The sequence below is a fragment of the Gastrolobium bilobum genome, unplaced genomic scaffold (genome assembly GCF_033153095.1).
Source record: "Gastrolobium bilobum isolate Gb01-03AN ecotype WA unplaced genomic scaffold, APGP_CSIRO_Gbil_v1 utg6974, whole genome shotgun sequence".
Classification (NCBI taxonomy): Eukaryota; Viridiplantae; Streptophyta; class Magnoliopsida; order Fabales; family Fabaceae; genus Gastrolobium; species Gastrolobium bilobum.
Window position 1 is genome coordinate 199,086 of NW_026897472.1, and position 16,971 is coordinate 216,056.

General features: G+C 35.4%; 2 protein-coding genes across 2 annotated transcripts; both read right to left on the reverse strand.

The window, feature by feature from the left end:
- Positions 1 to 4,320: 4,320 nt before the first annotated feature.
- On the reverse strand, positions 4,321 to 10,016 carry LOC133307190 (uncharacterized). The gene is made up of 4 exons (XM_061507648.1): positions 8,993 to 10,016; positions 7,596 to 8,912; positions 6,970 to 7,442; positions 4,321 to 5,073 (listed from the first exon to the last, which is right to left on the reverse strand). Exons 2-4 carry the CDS (start codon positions 7,893 to 7,895, stop codon positions 4,635 to 4,637), a joined length of 1,212 nt encoding a protein of 403 aa, XP_061363632.1. The 5' UTR covers positions 7,896 to 8,912; positions 8,993 to 10,016; the 3' UTR covers positions 4,321 to 4,634.
- A 6,162-nt stretch (positions 10,017 to 16,178) lies between these two features.
- LOC133307189 (signaling peptide TAXIMIN 2-like) lies at positions 16,179 to 16,755 on the reverse strand. The gene is made up of 2 exons (XM_061507647.1): positions 16,628 to 16,755; positions 16,179 to 16,371 (listed from the first exon to the last, which is right to left on the reverse strand). Exons 1-2 carry the CDS (start codon positions 16,738 to 16,740, stop codon positions 16,248 to 16,250), a joined length of 237 nt encoding a protein of 78 aa, XP_061363631.1. The 5' UTR covers positions 16,741 to 16,755; the 3' UTR covers positions 16,179 to 16,247.
- Positions 16,756 to 16,971: the final 216 nt, after the last annotated feature.

Sequence of the window (16,971 nt, forward strand, 5' to 3'; positions counted from 1 at the left end):
GAAAATTAGAGAGGGAGAGAGAGAATGTGGTATCAAGTCTCAAGTTCCTATTATGCGTATTACAATTTTCATACTTTTATATGCAAGACATTAATTTTATTTTAGATTGCATTTATATTTTTACATTCTATTTATTTAGCTCTTTATTTTATCTTCACTATGTCTTTCTTTGTTTTTTTTTTTATAAACATGTCTTTCTTTTTTATTAAGAAAATATTAATATTAGTCTCATTTGTAGTTATCTCATGTTCCCTTAGTTCGAAAATTTCACTCCTTTTTTTTTCCTTTTAATAGTAGATCCCACATGATTTCTTTCTATAACATGAGATAATTGTTCTCATATAAAATGAGAGTAGTATTTTCCTTTGTTATTATTATAAATTTGTGTGTAAAAAATTGTTGCGAGCAAAGGCTTTGGGTTTCAAATAAATCATGTTGGAAAGGTATTCAGTTAGAATGGTGTCGTTTATGCAAATGGTAATCCCTACAAACTTGAAAATAAGAAGTTATTGTTTTATGGGGGTAAAATCGTTGGGTTACCTAATTTTCTAATAGTATTAAGTATGCAATTAAATGAAAAATCATAACAAAGGTAAGATAAAAACAAAAAACCATCGTGGACGTACAGAGATGAAGATTTAAAACTTTTCATGTAAGAACATTAAAAAATTGGAGTTTTCCTAGATGATAATAATTAGGAGTATTTTTAATTTGTTCAATTTTCTGAGTAAATAGTGTTTTTAACGAAGGTTTTGAACAAGCTTTTTTTTATATTTTTACCAATTTAATTATAGTCTTTGAAATTTTTGTATGTATTTTTGGTTATATTTTTACTCATTTACATACCATTATCTTGATAAATTAAAAATATAGGGATTAATTTCTCAAAAAATAAATATTAATATCTTAATGGTTAAAAATTATAAGAATTAAAATTTAAATGGGTGAAAAATATAAAGATTGATATTATAATGACAGATATTAAAATTCAAATGAGTAAAATTATCTAGTGTTATAAATTATATATATTACTAGGACTATAGAAACTGGAATTTCATTTAAAGTTTTAATAAATGATCTATAAATACAATTTAAACCATTTTAAAGATATTTTAAGCCTTTATTAAAGCTTAAAAAAAGCTTGTAGATACCCTAAATTTATATACTAACCAAAAGAAAGAAGATAAAAACATTCAATGTAAAAAAACGAAATAGTATTGAAAAATAATATACATTATTCTAACCTTATCTTTGACTAGTTTTAATAAAAAAATATGTACATTTACAAAACATGCCGTTATAATTAAAATAAAGTCACAAAATTTAATCTGAGAGAAAAAAAGAGAGACCCATAAATAATTCTCATTGAGAACTGCATAGTTGCATTCAATGTAAATAAATGTATTGGAAATATTGACTTTTACCTTATGCATATTTACTAGATCAAGATGACCATAAATGCACAAGTGCAAAATAGAATTCAATTATTTGCATAAGAATAGGAGATGTGGCAGCCACATGAGTTGATTCTCACTAAGAGTACAATTAGAACCACAGCCATAAAAATATATGCAAGCAGTAACTTTACCAATGAACTTAATAATTTGTATAATTATTAATAAATGGGTGGGTAGAGAATGAACCAAAATGGCACCAAAAACGTTTCTCAAGTTGAAAACTTCAACCAGCACATGCAAGCAAATAGTAATATAGTAAGCACCGAAAATGACAATGAAATTTCAAGCCACGCAGTGTGTGGGACTCTCTGGGTCAACTACCAAGAAAAAAGAGACAAAAGGGAGTTGTTGGTAATGATAAAGATTGCATCCGAATTCCCTAGTAGTCTGAATTCTGCACTAGGGAAGGTCGAACACTTTGAACGTAAAAAGACAGCTTTGAAACTTGTTGGAGTAGCTTTCAAGGGCCATGTCCCAAACCTGAAAGCCACTGTTGAATTTAACAACTTTCTGCTTGCTTTTTTGACTCTTCAGGCCTACATTTATATCTTCTATTTGAATAACATTCTTTGGTCAATTTGTTTTATAAATAATATTTTCCGTACACTCTTGCATATATTACTTCATATTATACAGTTTGTATCATTCAATTATAATCAAATTTATCCAAAGTGTAGTAAGCAAATATACACTCTTGCTTTAAACCAAAAGCTGTTTTAGTAGTAAAATCAAACACGTTTAGTCTCTCAAAACTCCCATTTGGGTGATCCAAACGTCCTCTCAAAAATGTTAATGGAGGTTTCAATAAACATGCAAAAAAATATTCGGACACTGCTTCAGAACAATATGCACTTTGAGCTTTTGTCTCACTACGGTTTTTTTATGACATTCCACATATCTCAAGAAAAAAAGAAAGAAGAAAGAAGAAAAAAGAACATTAAAGGCTGCTAACATACATAGCATAGTGCTGTCAGCAACATCCAAAACAATAAAGTGTTCATTTGACAAAATCTTCCACATGATATAGTAGTGGATACTATTCAAACTGGCAAGTAGTGGTGGTAGTCCTCTTGTGGGGACAACGAATATTGAATTGATGGCACTGATAAAATTACTCTGATTAGTTTCCAATGAATGATTGTTATTGATGAATCATTAAGCATCACCAACAAATTTTCAAAAAGTTAGTTGTGCACACTTCTTTTTTGACTCCACTTTGTTGCCCAAAATCACTGTGGTGTTGAAAAAAATAGCTTGGAATCTCTAAGACTAATAGGATACCTTTTTAACATGGACGCTTCCATGATGAAATGCATGTCAACTCGCAGCAGCTACCAGCCTACCACTATTGTAAAAACATGCACATGTAGTGTGCATACGAAGATAAAATTAAGGAAAAATGCACATGTAGTGTATACTTTGATGCGGAAGAGTTGAGGGATGCTTCTTATTACTTATTTCTTTATTTTTGATATGCAATTTGATCTATAAAAAATGTGTTATTCTTTTCTTATTTCTTATTTTTCATTTCACTCTCTTTTTCTTGTGGATTTATCTTTATGTAAGTCTTTTTAACACCTACTCTAGTACTAGTCAAGTCTTTACTTTGTTTAATAAAAATGACACTATTAATTTGATAGAACGACATGCATTACAAATTCACATGTTAATTTTTTTTTGTTTATTGATTTAAATACTTCTTATTGGTGATTAAGAGCACATTTGATTAATTTTAAATAACATATTATATGTCATTTCCTTTTTTCCATAAAAAATGACATCATGTGAATATTTGTTCATTATATATCCAGACCCCTCTCTCTCTCTCTTGTGCACCTTGACAGTCAACAAAATTCAAGTAGAAATTTGTGGATATTCATTGCACAAAATTGAAGAAATGTCTCATGCAAGGAGCGAAAAAAGAATAACTCAATATGTTATTGCTGTTGTTTTTGTAACGCAATTGATATGAATGTTATGTGACTCGAAATTATTTCTCAATTTTGTTTTGGGTTAAAAAATATAAAAGTAAAAGCATTTGCTGTCCTCATCAAGTTCAATCTCTTTCCAAATTTAGGTATGTGTTTGTTAGGTTTATTAAATAGTTTTATGAACTTCCACACGGAACTGAAGAATGAAACAAAATGTCATACAACTACCAGTGTTTATAGATATGGCATTGGCCTACCTGAATACTAATATTGTCCATGCCAGCAAAGAAAAGCTATAAGACTCTGCACATGGCTAAAGAACCAAAGATTGATATCTATAAATTATAGGCTTCAGGTATTCTAGAATATATATCTTCTCTAGTTATCGATTTATAGTAGGTTTCTTTTAGGTGGTGTTATGTATGGTTTTTCCTTTTGTTACATTTTTTTTTTTTGAAAAAAAAAAATCAAATTAGGGCCAAAGCCCAAAAAACAAAGACTACAACTTTACAAGGCATTATTCCCCGGGGGGTACATGAAAGTGTTTCCAATATGTCATAAAAATGTACCATATATCATCGTTTTCCAGGTATTTAAACTCTTATTGCAATGATGAATAACAGAATAGGTGAAACTATTCTCATATGCTTTATCATTCAAGCACTCCTATGATATGGTTTATTTTTCCTTGCGGTATCCCAACCGGCCCAACCCCATGTTATGATTGAACCAATTCATGTACGAGATTTTCTAGTGAATTGGGCCAGAATTGATTGTACGTGCAAATACATGAAAGGAACTACTAAATGGACAAGATTTTAATGCATGGAGAACTCAGCCATATATCAAGAGTGATCCTTTTCTCCACCTTTATTATAATGCATTCTCATTTTGTACTAGGGCGATTGAAAATCTTTTCTCACCCTTTATCAGACAAAATCCACACTGCATATATATACACCTTATATCAATTTACAAGAAGAAAATCACTGCACATGTATACCTTATTATCATACTAAAACTCAATGGTGAAATATATTGTTACCAGTGCACTTTATGAGCTCACTTTAAAAGAGCTTTTTAACCAAAAACCAATGCCGGGACTACAAATTTAATCACTATATTAAGTTAAAATAAATATATAAAAACAACCAAATTATCCCATTCACCCTCCTGTCAAGATTCTGGTAATCTAATATATATTTTCAAAGAAAGGCGCCACAAGAGTTGTGACAATTTATATATTTCAGGATCCCAAGAGTTTCTTGATTCCTGCCTTCTGGTCTGCATTGAGCCTGGTTGGGAATCTGATGTTGAACTTTATCCTCAAGTTACCCTTCATTGTTGGATCCCTTGGGAGTGGCATTCCTTCTCTTGGAACAACCTCCTCATAATCAGGAGGAATAACATTGTTGATTGGTATGGATAAGTTTCTACCATCCAATGTAGTGAGGTTCACTGTGTAACCAGTTAAGGCTTCTGCAAGAGAAATCTTCTGGGTTACAATCAGATCATTACCATCACGGGTAAAGACACTGTGCGGTTTTTCATCGATAATGAAAACAAGGTCTGCAGGAGTCACATTTGGCTGTTCGTTTCCCTTCTCTGCGAAGGTGATCTTTGTCCCCTTCTTCCAACCAGGCTTGACATTAATCGGCAAGATCTCCTCCACCTGCATGGTTTTGCTGCACCCACAAGGAGATGAAAGAAAATTTATTAAGAGTTGGCCGAAGTTAGAAGAAGTAAGATTACAAAATCAACACAATAAAATAGGAAGCTAAACCTACAATCTGAAAATAAGATGATCCTATATTCTGATTGAATAATAACAAATTTGTAAAATGGAAATCAGCAGCTACATTCCTTTTATTTTGTTGCAAAAATAATGAAATTCTGAAAGCACCATAAATGATATTTTAACTTCAAAAATTCATTTAAACACTACGATCAAGTGGTTCGGATTGGTGGGGTTTAGGATGGAAGGTCATAAGTTCAAGTTACAATAACAACTTCTTTATACACAAAGAAAATTACTTAAAGCAGATAATGCATAAGAAATATCCATGTAATATTTATGGTTCTTAAAGATAAAGGATAACAGATATAGAAATCATCGCGCCCCATGAACTTGATAAAGCCTTGGACAACTACAAGATAGATTATATCATGTCTACTACAACTTCAACTTGCACTATACATGTAATACTCATGGGAATAAAAGTTCAGTGTACTCTTCTAAGGTTTAGCTAACAACCTAATAATTAATGGAGCATTCTACAACAAGAGGCCTTAATTCCATAATTAGATATCTTAAATATAAAATTTGATACTTAAATTAGAGGCAATTATGCGGACTAACCGACAAAATCCATTATGCTAAGGAAAACCTCCAAGTTCCTAGCCAGAACTGCTAAATTTTAGCTCTAACATAATTTGTAAATCCACTATTTCATTGGAGCAACACAGTTATTGCTCTGTTTATTGCACACAACCTATTGCAGCGCTAAACAGAAAGAAGAAAGAAGATATCATCAAATCGTTCATTCGCAGAAGACTTTTCAGCTCTAGACTAGAATAAAATGGGGACTGATATAGCCTGAAAAACTAGAGAGATAAACTTCTTGATATATGTGCAATGTGATCCGCCAATTTTGTTATACACCATTAGCTAAAAGGGCATTGCTCAAACGCTAGTGTTCTAGCATAGGTATTTATGCCTTAGTAGCATAACATTACAATTGATTATAAAAGCAAAAGTTATTGACATAGCAATTCGCCAAGCAGCTACTGAATAGCTATTAATAACCCTTAATGATTATAGGTTAAAATTCCATAAATTCATGATTCAAAATAGCAATAGTTACCAAAATATATAGTTTACAACGATAGATCTCTAACTTAACATCCAGCATAACCATCCTATCTGATGTCTACTACAACTCATAAAACAACACTACTGCTACATATGTATCAAAGGGAAAACTACCAAGTGCAATTAAAAAATGATTCAGTTAAACTCTAAACCATCAGTACTTTACAGGGAAGGGGGGATCAACTGTTGTATGTATCAAAGTACAAAGCATGTTATGTTCAAATAATCATTTAAAAATTATTAGAAACTTCTAGGTGGTTTGGTTTTCTTCTCTAAACAAAGAAGCAAATGCCACACAATAACACAAAACAATTTAATGCATCAATCGGAACTACAAAGTCTTCCAGCATATTCTATCCAGGTTGAATGAATTAATAAATAAATAAATGAAGAATACCATTCAACACTGAAAAAAAGGGTATCCACACAAAAGATCAAATTCGCAAGTGTAAGTTTTCAGGTGTGAATTTTCACGCAAAGTATTGACTACAAAATCAAATACAAACAAAATTCAGCAGAGCATTATAGTGATGAATCCAATCAAAATTGTTAAGCAGCCAAGTAATTTCTTCTTCACCTATATGTTTCTACATTGGTTCAAACTCAAAATTCTCATAAATGCTATACCATCTATCACACAAAAAATGAACCATTTAAAAAACCTTAGCACTAAACATAGCATTAGAAATAACAAAGCAGAACAACTCACCCAGTGGCATCAACAACTTCTCTAGAAATCTTCATCTTCTTAGTGGTCCCTTTATAAATATCTTCGAGAGAGCAAGGCAACCTGTTCTCAATGGGAGGAGCCTTACGAGGGGCACTTTGACTCACATGAACTCCTCCTCCTTCCCCAAAAGATGCAAACATATCATCATCAAACATCCCATTAGAGAACCTCGATCTCATTCCAAAGCCGCCGCCGCCGCCACCACCACCACCACCACTACTTCTTCCCATGCCCCCAAACGGGCTCGAGGACCCAAAAAACTCAGCAAAAATGTCATCAGCGTTCCGCGGATTGAACCTAAACGACGTCGGAATGTCTCCGGTGGAATAGAAAGTGGTTCTACTTCCACCATTAGCACCACCAAAAGTAGCATCAGGAGGTGGCACCTGACCCTTCAGACCCTCTTCCCCATATTTATCATAGACAGCCCTCTTCTGAGGATCACTCAGCACCTATCAGAAAATCCAACAGAAAGTAAGCATCAACACATCACCCAGAAAAAAAAAAAAAAAAAAAAAAAACACATTTTGTTGTTGTTGAAATCTATTGTTATTGAGAAAAAGGTGAAATTTTTGAGATACCCTTTACGAGAAAACTGAACTTACCTCGTAGGCTTCTGAGATTTCTTTGAATTTCGATTCAGCATCTTTTTTGTTGTTTGGGTTCTTATCTGGGTGATATTTCATGGCGAGCTTTCTGTAAGCCTTCTTCAAGTCATCGTCTTTGGCATTCCTATCAACCTGTAAGATCTTGTAATAATCAACACCCATGTCTCCTCTCTTTCTCTTCTTCAGTTTCTCTGACCTTCGTTGTTCTTCTTTTCTGTACGAGGATTCTGAACTTCGAATTGGGCTACGGTGTGCTGATGAGGGGTTTATGGGCGAGCGTCGCAGCCTTCGTGGCATTCGGAAGATGTTTTTGATGCTTTGAGAATGCTCTAGAAAATTCCAGAAATCACAACTATTTGTACTGTTTTTTTTTTCATATAAAATACGTTACTACACGTAAGGGTGTAAATGGGTAGGCTGGCCCAGCACAGCCTACGGCCCGGCTTACATTGAGCTAGCCCATGTCATGAGAGATTTTTTTATATTCATAAATTTATTCAGGTGGGCAACCAGGATTAATAATGATAAGAAGCAATTATTTATTATTGCTGTGAGAATGACGGATGACACTCCTTAGCATTTAGCTATCAAAGTTTTCTCATCATACCTTTCTAAATGAAATTTAGAATCTGCTATTACATGTCAATATGGAGCATAGGAGACACAAATTAAACATGTCCCAAATCAGAAAATAACAAATAGGAAGTTCCAAATTCCGACCTTTTGCTTCTGTGATCAATATTGATTACTTGATTTTTTCTTGATATGATGAGATTTTACAGGTTAGTAGGTCAGGTGGCTCCTATCACAAGGGCAACTGGTGGTATTGGGGAAGAGACAGCGGGATTCTCAACATCCAAAATGGAGCATATGTTGTTGCAGTTAGGGATGTGCGTGGACCAGTTTGGTTCAGTTTTTGATAAGAACCAGACTGAACCAAATTTAATAGTTTGATTTTTAAATCGAATTGATTTCATATTTTTCAAAACCGGTTATACTATTTCAAAACTGGTTTGAAACCAGTTTTAGAACCCGTTAAATGTTGAAAACCAATTTTGATTAAAAAGTGATTGAAAACATGTTGTTTTATCGATCTGAAAAGCATATGGTTATTCATTATTAGAACCCATTATTCACAAAAATCAACCAGAACCAAAAGGAACAAGTGCCAACCAGGAAAATATAGAAAGCATGCCGACCAGACCTGATAAGGATACGCATACCACTGATGCAAACCAGAATCCTACTCTTCACCGATTCATCTCTTATCGAAAAATAGTCACCGGCAAAATATGGGAACCAGCCACCAGTTCCCTGCAGATTTGCGGAACTCAACATTATGCCTACCATGTCTGAAGCCTTAAGATCCAAAAAGAGATTATATCCTTACATACCGATAACAAACGGAGTCGTATTGGTCGTCACGAAGGTCAGCACTAGCCAAAGGAACCACTGTGTAAAGGGCCAAGAACAGCGCTCCACTGAGTCACCTTCGATGTCTTCTAGGCTCTCAAACATCCACTCGCTTGACAAAATTCGATCAAAGATTCAAAAGATACCGTCAACCTTACCATGAAGAATCACGACCTCTATAATTGATCACCAAGTCAAGAATCAGACCCAAGATTTATTTCACGCAACAACGTAGATCCTGCAACTCCTTCAACTCGTCAACTTCATCACGAAAGAAAAAATGGCATTACCCCCACCTCGATCCCAACCAAACATTCTCAGACCATCTTCTCGAAACAATAGTCTACGTTGAACCAAACCCGTGTTCAGAGCGCCACCACCTGTCGGTTTCTGGTTTGTGAGGCAAAAACCGACCGGTCTCCGGTTCAGAGCGCCGCTTTCGGTTATCCTCCAGCCCAGGGGGCCACTGCCGATCATTAGCCTGTTTATCGACAAACCCCTACCATCGCCGAACATCTAGGTCATGTCTAGGCACCATCTTCGGTCAATTCTTAGTTGGGGTGTTTGCCACACAACCATCTTCCCCGCTCAACCTCAAGTGAACCTTTTCGGCTATGGCCTCTAATCGATTTGGTACCCAAGGTGACTTAATGATGTTGTGATCACCGAACCTTGAAGACCCATGAACCACAGCGTGAAGATGCTCATTAAGGCAGATCGTCAAGAGCCCACCTCGTCGAGTGCCTCCCCGCCAAGATTGATCAAGATAACCACCTCCGCTAATCAAATCGTCAAAGCCCACCTAACCGGTGGTCGTCCCCGCCAGTTCGCTGCCAAGACCGGTCTTTGAATCGAGCCTGCTTTGATTTGCGAAGAACGAAATCCATAGAAAGGGTAGACTTCGGCAGCGATTCAATGTGAAGATCGAATTTCGAAGCAGTTACCACAACCTCACAATCTGAATTTCAGAACCGTCCACGAGCCTCCGATCTTTTTTAATTTGGAGATACGACATCCACATGTTGATTATTATAATAGATAGGTGTTTGTAAAATGACAATGACATGTGACAACTATTGATTACACTACCATTTGGCAAGCTAACTCCCCAAGATAAATTCAAATGGCGGGACCAACGAAGAGCAAGGGAATGCAAAGCAAAAATTTGACAACCCTGGCTTCTTTTCATTTCGTGCAAAGACCCACGAAGTATCAAAAGGCGGGTGTTTCGTGCAAAAATTTGACAACCCTGGCTTCTTTTCATTTCGTGCGTGCCAATTTCCACATTACTCAACTGAACAACAAATAGGATAAACAACCTTCATGTTTCCCATCCAACCAGCAAGGAGGAAGACCAGCCTTCATGTTGCCTTTCTGCCCGGCCAACAAGATAACCAGCCTTCACGCTGCCCATCCAACCAGCAAGTAGGAAGATCAACCTTAACGCTGCCCTTCCACCAGTCCAACTGGATGACCAGCTTTCACGCTACCAGTCCAATCAGCAAGTAGAAGGACCGACCTTCATACTACCCACCCAGTCAGCCAACCAAAGCTCAACATGCAAAGACCAAAGAAAATCTGCCAAAGCTTCAATCAAACTTCCTCGTGGGACATGCGCCCTTCAAAACAAACATTAAAGAAAGCCATCTGAATCATAAAGCCATCTCACAAAGTTCTCATATTTAAAGCTATCCAACCAACATCTACACACAAAACTTCTTATAACATTCTAATTATCTATGTTCATTTTTAACATTCAATGAGAATATTTCTCCACTAGTATATTCATGATTAACACATTGAGCATTTTATACTTCCTCATGTGGTTACAACACTTATTTAAGCACCCTAACAATTAATGGACATAAAGTCCACTCGCAAGTTTACTGTTCCCACTTATTTAACCCCTCGGCAAACAAAGTTCGGGATATGTTACCCCTCAGCAGAAGTCCTAGATGGCTTGCGCCGGGCCAACGTCCTATCTAGACACATTTTTATTGTCATTTAAATACTATTATTTTAGGTATTGCAGGTCATAATCATAGAGCAACATATCTGAGCAATTGGACATCAAAGACCCAAGTCACCAGGCATTGTTTATCATATATCCATGACACCAATAATGTTTATTGCTGAAAAAGAGGATATATATATTTATCTCCATCATCTCAAGATGCTTTCATCTACAACATTATTTTCTTAGACGACTTGATTCAACATGGGCCCACCAACTTATTCTTACAATCAAATTATCGCCGCTTCAACAACAATTGAAGGCTTTTCTTAATAATGAGACGACCAACAATGATCAGATAGTAAAGATTATAGGCACAACTTTGAAGACCACAAAAAATCCAACACAATTGCAAGTCAGAATTGAAGGCCCTCCTGAAGCACTTAAACATCGCCGACCAGACAATCCATACTCAAAGACAATGAATAAACAAGATATGAAGGTCGATGTGCTACCGATCAGTGACATTGAATTCTACTTGGAACACTACACACTACGGGTAACCGGCCCACGCGGTCATACATCTTGGCACCCTGACTCTGTAAGCTAAAGTTGGGGGCTTCTGTTCTGGATACCCCACTGTAGGCCCAGCAATTGGGACCAATGCTAAAATCCACTTCTAGATCCTTCTAGAGGGCATTCATGATGAGCCATAGAGGCTCATCACTGGATATTCCCTTTTCCCTGCACTGCTTCCCCTTTACACTGACAGTGGGCAGCATGCCTTATCTCAAGACAAGACATAGCTTGATGTGACAGCTCATGAGACTGACCAATACTCTTTCCCATGCTTGAGAGGGACTTCTTCTCTAAATACCCTCCTATTACGTTGAAGAGGGATCCAATCTTCTTCACTCTAATGCTGATACTCTACCTCTATGGAGAGCCACCCATACACACTCCTCCGCTTTTCATATGCAGCATCATGGAAAGCTTCACTATTGCCTTGGTTCCTACCAATGCCACTATGAACACCCTATATTAATATACTTCACCCTCAAAGGGTACTGTTGGGTCAAAAGCTTGTTGGGTGGAAAATATATATGTTGTAGAACGTTCCTCAGTTCGATAAGAGAAAACACAATTGCTCTATTAGTTTCAACTCAAGTGCGCAAGTGCACGCATCTAGTAATAAATGGGAGTATTAATGCCCATATTATCGTTCCCACGAGGATATAACTCTAATTAATGTCTTATACTATTTTACAAAGAATGAAAATGAAAAGAAAAGTTAGTAATTGACCTGTTTGATCAAACGTTCCCTACTGTCTTGACAACGTTCCTCAAGAACAGTAGGTGCAATCTGACAGCAAATAGCTCTTCACGTCGTTATATATGAAATTCTTCTTCATAAAAGAAGATACGACAATTTTCATTGGAGTTTTGTAGATATAAGATTGAATAAAGCAAGGAATAATAAAAGTAATAACAATAATTAAGAGACAACAATATGGATGGTTTTAAAAACAGTAATAACAGAATGAACGTATCCACTGCTCCATTCATAAAAACTTATTTTCCCTACTCAAGACTCAGCACTTTTGTATTTGTTCCAGTCTCTTCACTGCCAACTCTGATTCCTCAGCTCATTGACTACATGGCTCACAAGTTTTCATATTTCTATGGCTCCCTTGACTCCAATAGGTACTGGGTACATGACCTTCAAGTGAACGAGGTGGTCCCTTATTCCTAAGGCAACCAGCATTCTTGTTTCCACAAGACTGCCTTCCCCTTCTAGTTAAGCTGTCTGAAATCCCTTCCTTATGAAAGTTCCTTTTTCAGTATGTGTTCAATTTCCATTTATACACAATGAATATAGCTCACTTAACCAAAGCAACACAAAAGCTGTAATACAAGAGTTTTGAAAATAATTCTTTAAGAACTTTGCATTTTTTTCATTCCACAGATAGTTTAGCCCATGACTACTAGTTTAAGCATAATTATTCCAAACTGAAGTCCTATAGACCCGAGATTCAGTTCAGAGATAACGAATGTAAAGGAGAAAAATAACACTTGTATTTAAATGAAAACAAATTGATTACAACAAAATGAAAAGTGGGGAATATGGTTGCTGCTCGTGAGGAGTCTCAAGTGGGTGATATAGAATGAAGAAGAAATGTTGTCACTTAACTAAAGCTAAAACTATACAAATACAAAGAAAACTATAAAATAAACTAAGTGATCTCTTCTTAAGGAATTCAATGATTTTCTTCATGCTAGAACGTCCTATTTATAGGCAGAAGAGTGAATGGAAAAGTGGGTAATTCTGTTGGGGTTGTTTTCTTGACTGCATGAAAGGGGCGGTGTAAACAATGATTTGAGGGGCGCAAGTGGCTGGATGAGACAATTATTGTTGAGATTTGTCTTTCCTTCTGCTCTCCCTCATACCTTGCTTTCCTCTTAGCCAATGGGAACTGTTTATTCCCTGCTGCGCATGTTTCCTCTTGGTTAATTGCTGCATTACTTGTGCTAATAGGAAACTTCTTTTCAACGTTTTCTGAAAAGTGGTCAGAGAGATTGAGTAAGTGAAGCAGGTGTATTTAATGTTCCAAATCCGTTCCCCTTTATATATTTTCCAAAATATTACGTCATCATCCGTTCCCCACTGTGTTTTTGTAAAAAAGATATAACACACGTGCTTTTAATGCTAAAGTTGCTCATCAGATGAGAGAACGGTTGGTATTTTGCCATCAAAATGGGCTTAGATGGGAACGAAATTTCGTCCCATCAGGTACATCTATGAACCATCACTGGTTCAACACTTTACATTGTTAAAGTAAGACAAGTATTTATCTATCACATTTTTTTAATTAGCCCAACCATAATTATTTCTTTGAGGCGAATTGGTTCCCCCGAATATCCTCACGTCGACTCTTTGAACCGGCTATGAGACTAATCTGAAGTCCTAGGCGAGTCATGAATGAAAATATTTAAATACCTCCCAAAGGTGACATGTGGAGATCGAACCAAGATTCTTTTCTTCCACTTACTCAACTCCCTTACTAGCAACTAAACTACCACCTGTTTGGTTTATTTCATCACATAGAATTTTATTCGTCTCTACTCGTAGCTCCTACAACATGTGAAAATGCTCTCCTCATATGTTATGGGGAGCCCACAATAGTAAAATTGGTTATGACTTTCGCTCATTTATCATTGAAGAATTATACACTTATTCCCTTGTCAGAATATATTCAAAGAGCTCGGGAATAGATGCTCTCATATCAAAATTTCACTTGACTTAGTCATTTTAAGTTTTGTATCTATCTCTTTTTCTATTAATGATGTGAAAAAAGAGAAATAGATACAAAAATTTCATTTGACATTGTATGTGAAATTTTAACATAAGAGGATCAACTCCTTGTCAGCCTCAGATTCACTCATTGTGAGTCTCATGTTAAAATTAAGTTTATACATCTATTCCACTAAATCACTACTATATCGATATAAAATATCCATCGAGAGAAACATACCTACATCCTGAAAAGCACGGACACACATTTTTTTTTTGAAAAATGCGTGTCAGACACCGACACGATCCGACACGCGATCAACATTTTTGGACATGCGGTCAAAGCTCTGACACACCTCCGACCATTGTTATTAAAACCGGCCCGGTCATTGACCCGGTCGAGGTACTGGGTCACTGGGTCACTAGTTCAACCGCATGACCCGGTAATTATATGCAATTTTATAATTTATATTAAAAAATTATAAACATACTCAAATATCTAAAAAAAAATGTTAAAAATTTTAATATCAAAAATAATAAATCACATATTATTATCCAATAAAAGATCAAACACAAATATAATGATCGTGATACGGGGCTTTAGGTTCAGAAAACGACATCTCTATTTATAAATCAAATCAAAAAAATTTGTATAGTGCATAATTGAGATAATATTAGTGTTGTAGGTACATAACTTATGTAAATCAATAAGCAAAAAAAATATTGAAATATGTCCATTATGATTTTTTTTTTGAAAAAAAATAATTGGATTTTTTTTTGGGACTGGGCGGGTCACCGGTTAACCGACCGGGTCACCGGTTTTCATGAAAATTGGCCGGGTCGGACCGGGTCGCACTGGTTCTGATGCATGACCGGTTCGTTGCTTCAACCGGACCGATTATATGACCGGTTTACCAGTTCCCGGGTCGACCCGGCTGGGTCGGTCTGGGTTTCTTAACACTGCCTCCGACACTTTTTTTTTCCAGTCTAAATTTAAATTTATTAACCAAATTATTTATATTTATATTTATGTTATGAAATTTGAATATTTGATTGATTATATGACTTATTATGAGCTGTTATAAGTATTAAATATAAATTATATTATATATTAAAAATATTATTTAATATCAAAACGTGTCCTAACGTGTCGAAATATGACATTTTTTAGAATTAACTTTCAGCGTGTCGTTTTCCGTGTCAGTATCGGTGCAACATAGCTTACATTTAATACAAACAGTTTAAAAATCTTTTTTTTTTTTAATTTTAGTAAAATATAAACCGACCCTAATTTCATTTGTGGACCAGGCCATCAAGTCCATCTTGCCTCTGGGCTGAAGAAATTTTCTAGTATATGGATATGTATATGAGGTTAAGCGAATCCTTAATGTGGGAACTGTGTGATACAAGTCCAATAACCGAATGTTGGGCTTGAAAAGATTATAGCTTGAATCAAGCACAATCACTTTTTACATTGTCTTCGAAGTTAACCTTTTCTTCTTCATTTTTGCACCAGTGTATATGATCATAATCATGTTATCATAGTCAGTTCTACAACCAACACCCATCTACATTTCAAACAATACAATCACCAAGTTTGAAGGACAGGGCTTAAATTTTATTTAATCGATATAATGATCGCTACAATAAGAGGGAGGAAAAATAAAACAGTGAGTCAATGGTTTTGACTAATTAGATTGGTGCTCCAACTCATCATACAGATGCAATTTGTCATATATGATTGAAATGTCAACCCCAATTTTTTTAAAAATAAAAATAAAAATGAAACAAACATATAAACTAGGTAACTGCATTCTATTTTATTCTGTATAATATAACAAGAAAGAATCAAATACAAACGAAAGATCATAAGTAATCCAATTAATCACACAAATAGGCAAATCCCAAGAAAAAGGAAAAAAAAGGGTCAATAATTGCTGCAAACAAGTCAAACTTTTACTACAAAGGGAAAGGCGAAAATTTGTAATCTCTAGCAAGGAATTTGATGAATGAACCATCTAAGAATCCGAATTGGAAGCTTTACAAGACTCACAGCCAAATTAGCCAATCCGGTGCAGCAAATGCAACATGGGCACAAGCAACTCAATATAGACCTGCATCATAACCCATCATCACAATTCATGCTGAGAACGGAAAATCAGAAAAAAGAAAAAGAAAAATGAAGAAAAACAATAAAGGTAAAAAGAATTAGAAGACATTTTGTGCGAGATTAATTGAACTAATGACCTATGAATGTGATTATAAAAATTGAAAGAATGTGACACAACCCAGATAATAAAATTGAAGAAAAAACAAACCAAAGTAACAGAATAAGCAAAAAGATTGAAAATTTAAAGAGAAATTACGTACCCAAGAACCCAGATAACTGCACCCACAAGAGATAAAATCAAAGCCAAGAGAGCAAAGGGCAATCCAATCAAGAAACCCAATGGCCTGCATTCACAATCTCCATCATCTCCCATGTTGTCTTTTCCTCTGTCTCTGAAACGCTATTAGGTGTGTTGAACGTGAAGAACATTGAGGGGTAGTGGATATTGGGTTATATAAAGCTATTAAGCGTGTTGCGTTGATTTTTCAAATTAATTTCGAAGATGGAAACCACCTTGACGCGGACGCCAATTGTTTATTCAGATAATGAGTAGCGTCTACGAACATTCACTTGTAGACTGAAATGCCCCTGCTAACCTCATAAC

Bases quoted from the DNA above. Each gene is read 5' to 3' on its own strand.
- LOC133307190 (XM_061507648.1), bottom strand. From the start codon at position 7,895: ATGCCACGAAGGCTGCGACGCTCGCCCATAAACCCCTCATCAGCACAC. The intron at 7,443-7,595 runs GTAAGTTCAGTT...ATTTTCTGATAG, and splicing joins AAATCTCAGAAGCCTACGAG to GTGCTGAGTGATCCTCAGAA. The intron at 5,074-6,969 runs GTGAGTTGTTCT...TTGTGGGTGCAG, and splicing joins GAAGTTGTTGATGCCACTGG to CAAAACCATGCAGGTGGAGG.
- LOC133307189 (XM_061507647.1), bottom strand. From the start codon at position 16,740: ATGGGAGATGATGGAGATTGTGAATGCAGGCCATTGGGTTTCTTGATT. The intron at 16,372-16,627 runs GTACGTAATTTC...GTTATGATGCAG, and splicing joins GCAGTTATCTGGGTTCTTGG to GTCTATATTGAGTTGCTTGT.